The sequence below is a fragment of the Procambarus clarkii genome, chromosome 32 (genome assembly GCF_040958095.1).
Source record: "Procambarus clarkii isolate CNS0578487 chromosome 32, FALCON_Pclarkii_2.0, whole genome shotgun sequence".
Classification (NCBI taxonomy): domain Eukaryota; kingdom Metazoa; phylum Arthropoda; class Malacostraca; order Decapoda; family Cambaridae; genus Procambarus; species Procambarus clarkii.
The window spans coordinates 20269590-20286147 of record NC_091181.1 but is presented as its reverse complement, the minus strand read 5'-3'; the positions used below and the strand labels follow the sequence as shown (position 1 = coordinate 20286147).

The 16558-nt window shown below is 43.0% G+C and overlaps 1 protein-coding gene across 9 annotated transcripts in view; it reads left to right on the top strand.

The window, feature by feature from the left end:
• The window catches only part of LOC138370587 (inositol monophosphatase 1), a 275313-nt gene that overhangs the window by 70845 nt on the left and 187910 nt on the right, over positions 1–16558 (top strand). For 7 of the 9 annotated variants that reach the window (XR_011230154.1, XR_011230153.1, XM_069334999.1 and 4 more), the window contains exon 4: positions 6758–6863. Coding sequence is in view for 7 of the 9 variants with exons in the window: in XM_069334999.1 (XP_069191100.1) it covers positions 6758–6863 (106 nt within the window). In the remaining 2 variants the exon portion in view is untranslated. Of the gene's footprint in view, positions 1–6757; positions 6864–7152; positions 7305–7913; positions 8044–16558 lie in introns of those variants that run through there. The other 2 variants (XM_069335003.1, XM_069335006.1) reach the window with 2 other exon arrangements.

The window sequence follows — 16558 nt, the reverse complement described above, 5'->3', positions numbered from 1 at the left end:
CATGCTTCTCCTTGTGTTTTAAGCTGAACAAATACCTGCGTTCACAGTTCATCCTCGTCGCCAGTGCGGTGTTTGTGTGTAGCTGAGGAAGTCTTGGTTGTAGGGTTGATATAAAGCCATTGCTTGGTTACTGACTTTAATACTTATAAACGATTACATGACTAGTAGCTACCAAGCTTGGCGGGCGTCCTGTACGCTCTTTGTTTACCTTCTGCTCGCGTCTGACTCGCAGCACATAGAAAACGGATGGTACCATTTTCTGTGAACATGACACCTCCATCCCCCCATCCCTCACCCTCCCCTCAACCTCCATCTCATCTCACCCATCCACCTGTACCCCTCCCAGCCATATGGACAGTGTTATTATAGTGAGCTTCGTTGCTACAGCTGATCTAAAGGAATAGTCTGCCTCCCTGAGCGCTGCTACAGCGCTCAGGGAGGCAGACTTCCTGAGCGCTTGACATTAAACTCTAATTGTTTACATCAGACTGGTTGCGACTGTGAAAGCCTGATTGATGGTGAATGCCTGATTGACTGTGAATAGCTGATTGACTAAATAGCTGATTGACTAAATAGCTGATTGACTGTGAATGGCTGATTGACTGTAAATGGCAGATTGACTGTGAATGGCTGATTGACTGAATAGCTGATTGACTGTGAAAGCCCGATTGATGGCGAATGCCTGATTGACTGTGAATAGCTGATTGATTGTGAATAGCTGATTGACTGTGAATGCCTGATTGACTGTGAATGGCTGATTGACTGTGAATAGCTGATTGACTGTGAATAGCTGATTTAATCAAATAGCTGATTGACTGTGAAAGCTGGATTGACTGTGAATGGCTGATTGACTGTGAATGGTTGACTGACCCCTAAATGGTTGCTACCACAACTGTGAATGCTTGACTGCCTGTAACTTGGCTTGACTGTGAATGCTTGACTGACATTTGTGACTGACTAACTGAAATATAACAGAGGCAGTGAAATGAGTGAAATGAAAATTTGGAACTGGTGATGCAGATATGAAAGCGTTTAAGGCGAGCAGGGAACGGTCTCGCCTCCACCCTCCTCCTCACCCTCCCCTACACCAACACCGCTTCTCCCGCGCTCCTCACCGTCGCCCTTACACTAACAAGAGTCCTCAGTAAAGGTAAAGTGCAGTTAAATGTTCACTTATTTTATTTAGGGTTTATATTTATACCTGATTATTTTGTGTATGAAAAATATGAGTAGTATTCTTTATAAAATGTATTTTTAAGTTAATATTTTTGGGTGTGGGGAATGGATTAATTCAATTTACATTATTTCTTATGGGAAAATTTGTTTCGGTTTTCGAACCTTCTCTGGGGAACGAATTAAATTTGAAAACCACTCTAATATCTTTGTGCAACTCCTGCCTGCCAGTACAAGTGGAGCAGACCGCCGTGGGACACATACTCTGTCAACTCCTCAATTTTGCCAGACTTCCTCTCCCTATTGCGGTTAAAATATGTTGCCTACGATTATTTTATTATTTTTCCTGCGATCAGAGGAACACATTTTAACAGTCTTAGAAGATTTTTTTTTCATGAAGCGCCTCTCAGGGGTTAACCTCCGGCCTGTTCATGTGCCGCTGGTGCCTTCTTAATCATTGGTCCGTGTTCTTTCTCTTCTTCTCGGTTTGTGGTAGGCTCTTCAGTTTCTGATTGTTTTTGGAAGGCATTGTATTTGTTGGCCGTGGCCTCTGGGGGTGGGGTTGAAGAGTTTCATGCCTTCTCTGGCATTGGAGGTTTTGTTTCTTTGGTCCTGGTCGACGTTTTGTTCGTCTGCAACCATCTCCGTATTTTCTGGTGAAGGATGAGATAGCGGTCTTCTGAAGGAGACCGTTGGTTGTGGATGCCTGGTTGGTTAGGCCGGGGTGCATCACATTCTGTGTCCAGTCGCTGCTTTATGCCGCTACCTCCGGGCCACCAGTTTTGAGTCATTGGATGTGCTTTGGGTTAATTCGATTTCCCTTGTTCCCTGTTCCAGGGTTCGTGATCCTCGGGTTGTCCACAGTGTCATTAAGAGTAGGCAGCCTGCGGTCTAACCTTAAGCCCATGATGTTCATCAGTATACCGCTCTCTCGGCTGTCTTTGGTAATATGTCTTGGGACGATATTCGGGCGCAGGGGTTTTGGAGGTCGAACAGGGTCCAGGCCGCTAGGTATTTAGTGAATGTTCTAGTTCCTCTGGGGCCTTGTGTGGCATTGGGACGCCTGTCGCTTCCATCTGTCTCTTCCTTGCTTTGAGACCTAGGTTGCTGCTGCCTCCCTGGTATGTGCTTGTTTGCCTTCTCTGTTGGTAGTTAGCTTCAGGGAGCCGACCGGGCTCCCCACAGAAATCCAATGGTCAATGTAATGAAATGCCAGTTTCTAGGTGAGTCCCGGAGGCTCTCATACACACTCCCTTCCTTTGGTCGGTGGCTTTCATCATTCCAGAACTGAATTGGTGGGCTGTCGGCTGCCCCTCTCTTCCCGTGGGAGGGGGTAGCACTAATGAGCGTGGGGCTAGTTGGACGAAGTGTTGCTTGTTTATTTTCTTTCTGGAGGAGTTCTTTTGCTATCTGAGGACATAGCTTGCAATTTTCAGCCAATCAGACAGTGATTCGCCTACATTTCTGGGTCCTTCCCTGGTCAGTGGCAAGTATGACATACTTTAAATGTAAAGTGCCCATTGGCCATTGCTCCATGTGCCTCACTGAGGGGTCCAGGTTCTGGCTCTGGTTCCCAGTAGGTAACAAGAACTCTGGGACTAATAACCCCAACTAATACAGAGCACCACTTGGTTTCCGAACCCCTTGGGGACGAAACCCGTCGGTTAACATGTAAGTTCGTAAACAAGAAATAAAGGGCAAAAATAAACTAGAAATGTAAAAAAAAAAAAAAAAAAAAAAAAAACACGAAAAATTTACAAAAAACTCTAGGGGAAAAAATCGACAGGTTCATGGCATAAATGCGACCGTATTTTGTTTGTACTCACCAATAAGTGAAGTCCTAATCTGCTTTATAAAAGTCCTTAACACTTTCACGCTTTCCAGCAGACCGTCGTTGTCACCAATATTATTAATCACACCGCACGCGTGCCCCTCTCGGGAGTCACGAGAAAAAATATTTGTATAAAATCCATTTATTATCCGATCAACTTGGGAATAGTTTACAAATGTTTGCCATGAAATTTACGTTTTCTCTAATAGCTGAACAGCTTATTAAAGAGAACGGCGTGGCAGTGAATTATCGTGGTAAAACAATTGTATTATTGACACGACGAGTATAATCGACGTAGTTTTTATATATGTTGCCGATCGAACGCATCCTTATGTGATGTTCACTGTTATGAACACAGTGATACCAAATTTAAATACGTGCACCTTCAATTATTGTCAGGACAGTCAAAAGAGTGTACACTTTTTCGGTCTTACCGCGTAGGTGCGCGAAGCGCCGAAAGCATCTGGGGTATGATTTTTTTTTGAACGCCAAGAGCGCGAAAGTGTTAATTGTTCCTAGCTGATTATTAACACGTCTGGCAAACATCCTCTGGATGTTTCCCGCCAGCCTGCCAGCCTGCAGGAACATCCTGCCAGTCTGCCAGCCTGCAAGAACATCCTGCCAGCCTGCAAGAACATCCTGCCAGCCTGCAGGAACAGCCTGCCAGCCTGCAGGAACAGCCTGCCAGCCTGCAGGAACAGCCTGCCAGCCTGCAGGAACATCCTGCCAGCCTGCAGGAACATCCTGCTAGCCTGCCAGAACATCCTGCCAGCCTGCTAGCCTGCCTGCCAGCCAGCCTGCCTGCCAGCCAGCCTGCTACCCTGCCTGCCAGCCAGCCTGCTACCCTGCCTGCCAGCCAGCCTGCTACCCTGCCTGCCAGCCAGCCTGCTACCCTGCCTGCCAGCCAGCCTCACTCTCTGCCTGCCTCCTTCCCTTCCATCCTGCTAACGGGTCGAGTGCATTAGGCTTAAAATTCGGGAGTGAGCTGGTCTCTCCCCCACCACCCCCACCACCAACAACCCCCCCCCCCAACATCCCATACTCTCTTCAAGGTCACACGGTTCAACCACATGACTATCCCTGCCTCCCTCTCTGCCTGCCATCCAGCCTGCCTCCCTCTCTGCCTGTCATCCAGCCTGCCTCCCTCTCTGCCTGCCATCCAGCCTGCCTCCCTCTCTGCCTGCCATCCAGCCTGCCTCCCTCTCTGCCTGCCATCTAGCCTGCCTCCCTCTCTGCCTGTCATCCAGCCTGCCTCCCTCTCTGCCTGTCATCCAGCCTGCCTCCCTCTCTGCCTGTCATCCAGCCTGCCTCCCTCTCTGCCTGCCTCCCTCTCTGCCTGCCATCCAGCCTGCCTCCCTCTCTGCCTGTCATCCAGCCTGCCTCCCTCTCTGCCTGCCATCCAGCCTGCCTCCCTCTCTGCCTGTCATCCAGCCTGCCTCCCTCTCTGCCTGCCATCCAGCCTGCCATCCAGCCTGCCTCCCTCTCTGCCTGCCATCCAGCCTGCCTCCCTCTCTGCCTGTCATCCAGCCTGCCTCCCTCTCTGCCTGTCATCCAGCCTGCCTCCCTCTCTGCCTGCTATCCAGCCTGCCTCCCTCTCTGCCTGTCATCCAGCCTGCCTTCCCCTGCCTGCCTGCCATCCAGCCTGCCTTCCCCTGCCTGCCTGCCATCCAGCCTGCCTCCCCCTGCCTGCCTGCCATCCAGCCTGCCTCCCTCTGCCTGCCATCCAGCCTGCCTCCCTCTCTGCCTGACATCCAGCCTGCCTCCCTCTGCTTGCCATCCAGCCTGCCTCCCTCTCTGCCTGCCATCCAGCCTGCCATATCCAGTCTGCCTCCCTCTCTGCCTGCCATATCCAGTCTGCCTCCCTCTCTGCCTGCCATATCCAGTCTGCCTCCCTCTCTGCCTGCCATATCCAGTCTGCCTCCCTCTCTGCCTGCCATATCCAGTCTGCCTCCCTCTCTGCCTGCCATATCCAGTCTGCCTCCCTCTCTGCCTGCCTGCCTGCCTGCCTGCCAGCCTGCCTGCCTGCCTGCCAGCCTGCCTGCCAGCCTGCCAAAAATATATGATGTACATTTAAGAAACAAATCTGGGTCACAGGTTTGTCGAGCATGGTTAGGCTTACGAAGTCAGCTGGTCCCTCCCCCACCACCGACACCCCCCCTCCAACCCATACACTCTCTATCAAAGGTCACGTGGTTCACCTCACTGGCAGGCCAGCCAGCCTGCCAGCCAGCCTGCCAGCCAGCCTGCCAGCCTGCCTGCCAGCCAGCCTGCCAGCCAGCCTGCCAGCCAGCCTGCCAGCCAGCCTGCCAGCCAGCCTGCCAGCCTGCCTGCCAGCCTGCCTGCCAGCCAGCCTGCCAGCCAGCCTGCCAGCCAGCCTGCCTGCCTGCCTGCCTGCCTGCCTGCCTGCCTGCCTGCCTGCCTGCCTGCCTGCCTGCCTGCCTGCCTGCCTGCCTGCCTGCCTGCCTGCTAGCCTGCCTGCCTGCTAGCCTGCCTGCCTGCCTGCTAGCCTGCTAGCCTGCCTGCCTGCCAGCCAGCCAGCCTGCCTGCCAGCCAGCCAGCCAGCCAGCCAGCCAGCCAGCCAGCCAGCCAGCCAGCCAGCCAGCCAGCCAGCCAGCCAGCCAGCCTGCCTGCCAGCCTGCCAGCCTGCCAGCCTGCCAGCCAGCCTGCTAGCCTGCCTGCCTGCCTGCCAGCCAGCCTGCCTGCCTGCCTGCCTGCCTGCCTGCCTGCCTGCCTGCCTGCCTGCCTGCCTGCCTGCCTGCCTGCCTGCCTGCCTGCCTGCCTGCCTGCCTTTCCCTCCCTCCCTAATTCTCACTACTTCCCTCCCTTCCTGCCTACCTCCTATAGCATCTCTCCCTACCTCCCCCTCCCTCCTAGCATCTCTCCCTCCCTTTCTGACTTATTCTCCCCCTCTCTCATACTGCCTCCCACCTAAGCTCTCCCATCCACCCACCCACCAGTCAGCCGTCATTGACACAATGCGTGCATTTGGAGCCGACATGGTGCACAGATGTTTCTTGATTGTGCAGATATGTAAAACAAAAGCACAGAATGAACATTCCAGCCTTATGGCAATTCAAAATAATAGGAATAATAGGCCGTGAATCTGTGAAGTCACAGTGGGGAAACTGAACCATCTCCCACCCACCACCACAGGCCTGGGTGACCCTTGGCGGACCCCTTCCTTCCCGAACTTTGTTCGGGTAGCATGACTCCCCAACCCCAATCGGGAAACTGGAAGTTTCGGATAACTAAAGTTCGGAAACCAAGTGGTGCTCTGTATAGCACTATATCAGTGGGATAGTTTCATGGAGACTCCGCGGCTCACCCACAAACTGGCATTTCATTCATTACAATCAACTTTTTTTTTGGGGGGGGGGGAGGGGGCTGCGGTCTCATTTTTAACCATACAGTGGTTTGTTTTGATTCCTCTATCTTTCTGAGTGCTTTCCCTAGGTGATGGCAAAGATTATAACCTTTAAATGTAAAGTGATCATAGACTATTGCTCCCTGTGTGCCTTTCTGAAGGGTCCAGGTTCAGGCTCGTGGTCCCCGGTAAGCAAATAGAACTCTGTGACTGATGGCACTAAGTAGTACAATGTATAATAGCTTCTGGGAGCCTCCAGGGCTCACCTAGAAATTAGCATTTCATTACATTCAGCATTGGTTTTTTCTCCCTTGTTCTCTCACTCTCCCATATTATTTTCTTTATTCCTTTTCAGTAATACATATGATCTACTGGTGCTTTCCTTTCAGATTTGGGCCAAGCTCTTGTTTTCTCTGAAATGGGAACAAGTCGTGACCCTGAAAAAGTTGATACTGTCATCACCAATATTACAACACTAATGACTAAAGTCCATGGGTAAGCCTCATTAATTGCTATCCTCCTCTGCATTCAAATTTGATTTTAAATATTTAACTTTCATGACTTCAAATTACATAATACAAAGTAGCATGTTTATTGTGAATATTTTGATTACTGTATATAATTATATAATATGTAGTTTTGTTAATTGATTATATTGTTTCCTATGATATTCATATTCTTGTCCAGTCCTTTATTTAATTAACTTAAGTATGCAATTTAAGTACTATTACCAAAAACATATCAAAACAAGCTATAGAAAAATAATGTGGTGTGTCATGTGAAGGTGCCGCACCATGGGCTGTGCAGCCTTACATATGGCTTATGTGGCTCTGGGTGCAGCAGATGCCAACTATACCTTGGGTGTCCACTGCTGGGACATAGCTGCAGGTTCTCTATTGGTACAGGAAGCTGGAGGAGTCGTTATAGATACTGCAGGTACCCTCCAATATTACTTCCCATTTGTGAATAAGTGCTGCCTCTAACACGATGTTGTTAAGTACTGTGGTACAGGGTATGGTTTTGCAGCACAATAACCTGCCTCTTAATGTTTTTCATATGAGATCTTTTCATGATTACTCATATATTCTGCTTATTTTCATTAACTCAGTGATTGATAAAACTCATTTATCTTCTGATTTGTCTTATCTCACATGGAAGGAAAGCTTGGAAATGTATTCCTTTAGAGGTCACATAGCATATATTTCTTTATATTAACCCTTGGACAGCGTATATGTATATGCGCAAACAACAAAAAATACAAAAATTTTAAAACATTAATTTTCATTATTGAATTATTAATTTGTATGCATGAAAATAAGTGAATATTAATAGTTTCACTGGATGGAGATGCTCTAGAAGGTGCATGGTGGCTGTGTCTGGCATCTGTCAACATACAGTGTCCGACTTTGCTGATGCTTCCTGTGTTATTCTTGGATGTTTCACTGATTGTTTATCACCTGGAACTTTAAGAACAAGAGGTCATAGATTTAAACTAGCTAAACACAGATGCCAAAGAAATATAAGAAAATTCACTTTCCCAATCAGAGTGGTAGACGGTTGGAACAAGTTAGGTGAGAAGGTGGAGGAGGCCAAGACCGTCAGTAGTTTCAAAACGTTATGTGACAAAGAGTGCTGGGAAGACGGGACACCACAAGCGTAGCTCTCATCCTGTAACTACACTTAGGTAATTACTTGCTTCTCTTTATTTACAAGAGCACAGGTGAAAAACTCGATAAATCACGTAATTCACATAACACATGATAATGTTTCAATTGATGATTGGTTTACATGTTATACTCCATTATAACCATATTGAGCAGTGAAAAGTATATGAACATGATATTCAATGGTGCTGGGCACTGGGTGATGACATGTGGCCTAATTAGCACCATATGGGTGAGAGTATTTATTTATTTATTTACATACATACAAGAAGATACATTTGGTTGAGAGAGTACATAACAATAGTGTTCTTACATTCTTTTATTTTTAATTATTTATTTATTTCTATACAAGAAGGTACATTGAGTTTAAGAAAGTACATAGTATTCATATTATTAAATCCTTGTAAAGGCACTAGCACACATAGTGGTTCGGGCCGAAGGCATTATATATTTTTGGACATTTTATATATATATATATATATATATATATATATATATATATATATATATATATAATATGTCGTACCTAGTAGCCAGAATGCACTTCTCGGCCTACTATGCAAGGCCCGATTTGCCTAATAAGCCAAGTTTTCCTAAATTATTATATTTTCTCTAATTTTTTTCTTATGAAATGATAAATCTACCCATTTCATTATGTATGAGGTCAATTTTTTTTTATTGGAGTTAAAATTAACGTAGATATATGACCGAACCTAACTAACCCTACCTAAACTAACCTAACCTATCTTTATAGGTTAGGTTAGGTTAGGTAGCCGAAAAAGTTAGGTTAGGTTAGGTTAGGTAGGTTAGGTAGTCGAAAAACAATTAATTCATGAAAACTTGGCTTATTAGGCAAATCGGGCCTTGCAAAGTAGGCTGAGAAGTGCGTTCTGGCTACTAGGTACGACATATATATATATATATATATATATATATATATATATATATATATATATATATATATATATATATATATATATATATATATATATATATATATATATATATATATATATATATATATATATATATATATATATATATATATATATATATATATATATATATATATATATATATATATATATATATATATATATATATATATATATATATATATATATATATATATATATATATATATATATATATATATATATATATATATATATATATATATATATATATATATATATATATATATATATATATATATATATATATATATATATATATATATATATATATATATATATATATATATATATATATATATATATATATATATATATATATATATATATATATATATATATATATATATATATATATATATATATATATATATATATATATATATATATATATATATATATATATATATATATATATATATATATATATATATATATATATATATATATATATATATATATATATATATATATATATATATATATATATATATATATATATATATATATATATATATATATATATATATATATATATATATATATATATATATATATATATATATATATATATATATATATATATATATATATATATATATATATATATATATATATATATATATATATATATATATATATATATATATATATATATATATATATATATATATATATATATATATATATATATATATATATATATATATATATATATATATATATATATATATATATATATATATATATATATATATATATATATATATATATATATATATATATATATATATATATATATATATATATATATATATATATATATATATATATATATATATATATATATATATATATATATATATATATATATATATATATATATATATATATATATATATATATAACTTTTTAGACACTCAACCCACCAGGAGACTCGAACACTGGCCAACAAGGTGGCAGTTGCATGCTGTATCCACTACGCTATACTTCAAAGCCATGGCGATGAGATAGTGTGGGACCTCGGATGCTCTTTCATCGGTTCCTGTTATATGGGAAAACTCAGTGCCAAATGCTTAATGCACAGACTACCCTATTCCAGTAGCTGAAGTTTATAACTTTTTAGACACTCAACCCACCAGGAGACTCGAACACTGGCCAACAAGGTGGCAGTTGCATGCTGTATCCACTACGCTATACTTCAAAGCCATGGCGATGAGATAGTGTGGGACCTCGGATGCTCTTTCATCGGTTCCTGTTATATGGGAAAACTCAGTGCCAAATGCTTAATGCACAGACTACCCTATTCCAGTAGCTGAAGTTTATAACTTTTTAGACACTCAACCCACCAGGAGACTCGAACACTGGCCAACAAGGTGGCAGTTGCATGCTGTATCCACTACGCTATACTTCAAAGCCATGGCGATGAGATAGTGTGGGACCTCGGATGCTCTTTCATCGGTTCCTGTTATATGGGAAAACTCAGTGCCAAATGCTTAATGCACAGACTACCCTATTCCAGTAGCTGAAGTTTATAACTTTTTAGACACTCAACCCACCAGGAGACTCGAACACTGGCCAACAAGGTGGCAGTTGCATGCTGTATCCACTACGCTATACTTCAAAGCCATGGCGATGAGATAGTGTGGGACCTCGGATGCTCTTTCATCGGTTCCTGTTATATGGGAAAACTCAGTGCCAAATGCTTAATGCACAGACTACCCTATTCCAGTAGCTGAAGTTTATAACTTTTTAGACACTCAACCCACCAGGAGACTCGAACACTGGCCAACAAGGTGGCAGTTGCATGCTGTATCCACTACGCTATACTTCAAAGCCATGGCGATGAGATAGTGTGGGACCTCGGATGCTCTTTCATCGGTTCCTGTTATATGGGAAAACTCAGTGCCAAATGCTTAATGCACAGACTACCCTATTCCAGTAGCTGAAGTTTATAACTTTTTAGACACTCAACCCACCAGGAGACTCGAACACTGGCCAACAAGGTGGCAGTTGCATGCTGTATCCACTACGCTATACTTCAAAGCCATGGCGATGAGATAGTGTGGGACCTCGGATGCTCTTTCATCGGTTCCTGTTATATGGGAAAACTCAGTGCCAAATGCTTAATGCACAGACTACCCTATTCCAGTAGCTGAAGTTTATAACTTTTTAGACACTCAACCCACCAGGAGACTCGAACACTGGCCAACAAGGTGGCAGTTGCATGCTGTATCCACTACGCTATACTTCAAAGCCATGGCGATGAGATAGTGTGGGACCTCGGATGCTCTTTCATCGGTTCCTGTTATATGGGAAAACTCAGTGCCAAATGCTTAATGCACAGACTACCCTATTCCAGTAGCTGAAGTTTATAACTTTTTAGACACTCAACCCACCAGGAGACTCGAACACTGGCCAACAAGGTGGCAGTTGCATGCTGTATCCACTACGCTATACTTCAAAGCCATGGCGATGAGATAGTGTGGGACCTCGGATGCTCTTTCATCGGTTCCTGTTATATGGGAAAACTCAGTGCCAAATGCTTAATGCACAGACTACCCTATTCCAGTAGCTGAAGTTTATAACTTTTTAGACACTCAACCCACCAGGAGACTCGAACACTGGCCAACAAGGTGGCAGTTGCATGCTGTATCCACTACGCTATACTTCAAAGCCATGGCGATGAGATAGTGTGGGACCTCGGATGCTCTTTCATCGGTTCCTGTTATATGGGAAAACTCAGTGCCAAATGCTTAATGCACAGACTACCCTATTCCAGTAGCTGAAGTTTATAACTTTTTAGACACTCAACCCACCAGGAGACTCGAACACTGGCCAACAAGGTGGCAGTTGCATGCTGTATCCACTACGCTATACTTCAAAGCCATGGCGATGAGATAGTGTGGGACCTCGGATGCTCTTTCATCGGTTCCTGTTATATGGGAAAACTCAGTGCCAAATGCTTAATGCACAGACTACCCTATTCCAGTAGCTGAAGTTTATAACTTTTTAGACACTCAACCCACCAGGAGACTCGAACACTGGCCAACAAGGTGGCAGTTGCATGCTGTATCCACTACGCTATACTTCAAAGCCATGGCGATGAGATAGTGTGGGACCTCGGATGCTCTTTCATCGGTTCCTGTTATATGGGCGCCATGGCTTTGAAGTATAGCGTAGTGGATACAGCATGCAACTGCCACCTTGTTGGCCAGTGTTCGAGTCTCCTGGTGGGTTGAGTGTCTAAAAAGTTATAAACTTCAGCTACTGGAATAGGGTAGTCTGTGCATTAAGCATTTGGCACTGAGTTTTCCCATATAACAGGAACCGATGAAAGAGCATCCGAGGTCCCACACTATCTCATCGCCATGGCTTTGAAGTATAGCGTAGTGGATACAGCATGCAACTGCCACCTTGTTGGCCAGTGTTCGAGTCTCCTGGTGGGTTGAGTGTCTAAAAAGTTATAAACTTCAGCTACTGGAATAGGGTAGTCTGTGCATTAAGCATTTGGCACTGAGTTTTCCCATATAACAGGAACCGATGAAAGAGCATCCGAGGTCCCACACTATCTCATCGCCATGGCTTTGAAGTATAGCGTAGTGGATACAGCATGCAACTGCCACCTTGTTGGCCAGTGTTCGAGTCTCCTGGTGGGTTGAGTGTCTAAAAAGTTATAAACTTCAGCTACTGGAATAGGGTAGTCTGTGCATTAAGCATTTGGCACTGAGTTTTCCCATATAACAGGAACCGATGAAAGAGCATCCGAGGTCCCACACTATCTCATCGCCATGGCTTTGAAGTATAGCGTAGTGGATACAGCATGCAACTGCCACCTTGTTGGCCAGTGTTCGAGTCTCCTGGTGGGTTGAGTGTCTAAAAAGTTATAAACTTCAGCTACTGGAATAGGATAGTCTGTGCATTAAGCATTTGGCACTGAGTTTTCCCATATAACAGGAACCGATGAAAGAGCATCCGAGGTCCCACACTATCTCATCGCCATGGCTTTGAAGTATAGCGTAGTGGATACAGCATGCAACTGCCACCTTGTTGGCCAGTGTTCGAGTCTCCTGGTGGGTTGAGTGTCTAAAAAGTTATAAACTTCAGCTACTGGAATAGGGTAGTCTGTGCATTAAGCATTTGGCACTGAGTTTTCCCATATAACAGGAACCGATGAAAGAGCATCCGAGGTCCCACACTATCTCATCGCCATGGCTTTGAAGTATAGCGTAGTGGATACAGCATGCAACTGCCACCTTGTTGGCCAGTGTTCGAGTCTCCTGGTGGGTTGAGTGTCTAAAAAGTTATAAACTTCAGCTACTGGAATAGGGTAGTCTGTGCATTAAGCATTTGGCACTGAGTTTTCCCATATAACAGGAACCGATGAAAGAGCATCCGAGGTCCCACACTATCTCATCGCCATGGCTTTGAAGTATAGCGTAGTGGATACAGCATGCAACTGCCACCTTGTTGGCCAGTGTTCGAGTCTCCTGGTGGGTTGAGTGTCTAAAAAGTTATAAACTTCAGCTACTGGAATAGGGTAGTCTGTGCATTAAGCATTTGGCACTGAGTTTTCCCATATAACAGGAACCGATGAAAGAGCATCCGAGGTCCCACACTATCTCATCGCCATGGCTTTGAAGTATAGCGTAGTGGATACAGCATGCAACTGCCACCTTGTTGGCCAGTGTTCGAGTCTCCTGGTGGGTTGAGTGTCTAAAAAGTTATAAACTTCAGCTACTGGAATAGGGTAGTCTGTGCATTAAGCATTTGGCACTGAGTTTTCCCATATAACAGGAACCGATGAAAGAGCATCCGAGGTCCCACACTATCTCATCGCCATGGCTTTGAAGTATAGCGTAGTGGATACAGCATGCAACTGCCACCTTGTTGGCCAGTGTTCGAGTCTCCTGGTGGGTTGAGTGTCTAAAAAGTTATAAACTTCAGCTACTGGAATAGGGTAGTCTGTGCATTAAGCATTTGGCACTGAGTTTTCCCATATAACAGGAACCGATGAAAGAGCATCCGAGGTCCCACACTATCTCATCGCCATGGCTTTGAAGTATAGCGTAGTGGATACAGCATGCAACTGCCACCTTGTTGGCCAGTGTTCGAGTCTCCTGGTGGGTTGAGTGTCTAAAAAGTTATAAACTTCAGCTACTGGAATAGGGTAGTCTGTGCATTAAGCATTTGGCACTGAGTTTTCCCATATAACAGGAACCGATGAAAGAGCATCCGAGGTCCCACACTATCTCATCGCCATGGCTTTGAAGTATAGCGTAGTGGATACAGCATGCAACTGCCACCTTGTTGGCCAGTGTTCGAGTCTCCTGGTGGGTTGAGTGTCTAAAAAGTTATAAACTTCAGCTACTGGAATAGGGTAGTCTGTGCATTAAGCATTTGGCACTGAGTTTTCCCATATAACAGGAACCGATGAAAGAGCATCCGAGGTCCCACACTATCTCATCGCCATGGCTTTGAAGTATAGCGTAGTGGATACAGCATGCAACTGCCACCTTGTTGGCCAGTGTTCGAGTCTCCTGGTGGGTTGAGTGTCTAAAAAGTTATAAACTTCAGCTACTGGAATAGGGTAGTCTGTGCATTATATATATATATATATATATATATATATATATATATATATATATATATATATATATATATAAATAATATACACACACACAGGTAATTACACTTAGGTAATTACAGACAGTATGGTTTTAGATCTGGACGATCCTGTGTATCGAATTTACTCAGTTTCTATGATCGAGCCACAGAGATATTACAGGAAAGAGATGGTTGGGTTGACTGCATCTATCTGGACCTAATAAACGCCTTCGACAGAGTTCCACATAAGAGGTTGTTCTGGAAACTGGAAAATATTGGAGGGGTGACAGGTAAGCTTTTAACATGGATGAAAAATTTTCTGACTGATAGAAAAATGAGAGCAGTAATCAGAGGCAATGTATCGGACTGGAGAAATGTCACAAGTGGAGTACCACAGGGCTCAGTTCTTGCACCAGTGATGTTTATTGTCTACATAAATGATCTACCAGTTGGTATACAGAATTATATGAACATGTTTGCTGATAATGCTAATATAATAGGAAGGATAAGAAACTTAGATGATTGTCATGCCCTTCAAGAGGACCTGGACAAAATAAGTATATGGAGCACCACTTGGCAAATGGAATTTAATATTAATAAATGCCATGTTATGGAATGTGGAATAGGAGAACATAGACCCCATACAATCTATATATTATGTGAGAAATCCTTAAAGAATTCTGATAAAGAAAGAGATCTAGGGGTGGTTCTAGATAGAAAACTATCACCTGAGGACCACATAAAGCATATTGTGCGAGGAGCCTATGCCACGCTTTCTAACTTCAGAATTGCTTTTAAATACATGGATGGCGATATACTAAAGAAATTGTTCACGACTTTTGTTAGGCCAAAGCTAGAATATGCAGCAGTTGTGTGGTGCCCATATCTTAAGAAGCACATCAACAAACTGGAAAAGGTGCAAAGACATGCTACTAAGTGGCTCCCAGAACTGAAGGGCAAGTGCTATGAGGAGAGGTTAGAGGTATTAAATATGCCAAAACTGGAAGACAAGAAAAAGAGGTGATATGATCACTACATACAAAATAGTAACAGGAATTGATAAAATCGATAGGGAAGATTTCCTGAGACCTGGCACTTCAAGAACAAGAGGTTATAGATTTAAACTAGCTAAACACAGATGCCGAAGAAATATAAGAAAATTCACTTTCACAGAGTGGTAGACGGTTGGAACAAGTTAAGTGAGAAGGTGGTGGAGGCCAAGACCATCAGTAGTTTCAAAGCATTATATGACAAAGAGTGCTGGGAAGACGGGACACCACGAGCGTAGCTCTCATCCTGTAACTACACTTAGGTAATTACACTTAGGTAATTACTCGTATTCCGAGGTACCACTGTATATATATATATATATATATATATATATATATATATATATATATATATATATATATATATATATATATATATATATATATAAATATATATATATATATATATATATATATATATATATTAGTATATTTTGGTAGCAGTCTTTCCTGTAGACATATATTATTAAATATGACCGAAAAAGTAAGATTAATAATTCTAACACGAATTTTCTCGATCTTTCGTACGTTTCTTTTCACTGTTGGTGGTAATTCAAAAATCAATTCTCTAAAATTCATTTTTATTTCTAGTCTAGTACAAAAACTAGACTAGAAATAAACGAAATGTGAACGCCAAGAAATCCGGACTCCACCTGCCAAAGATTATTGGGGAATATAAACCTGGATATGTGTATGGAAATGTCAAGACACACAAGCCTGGAAACCCACTTCGGCCAATCATTAGTCAGATACCCACACCCACGTACAGACTGGTGAAGCGACTCAATGGCCTGCTGATTTCTTATGTCCCTTGCGCCTTCAGCCTGAAGTCTCCAAAGGAATTTGTTGACTTACTGCGGGGCACACGGGCCACAGGGATAAGAGCCTCGTTGGAC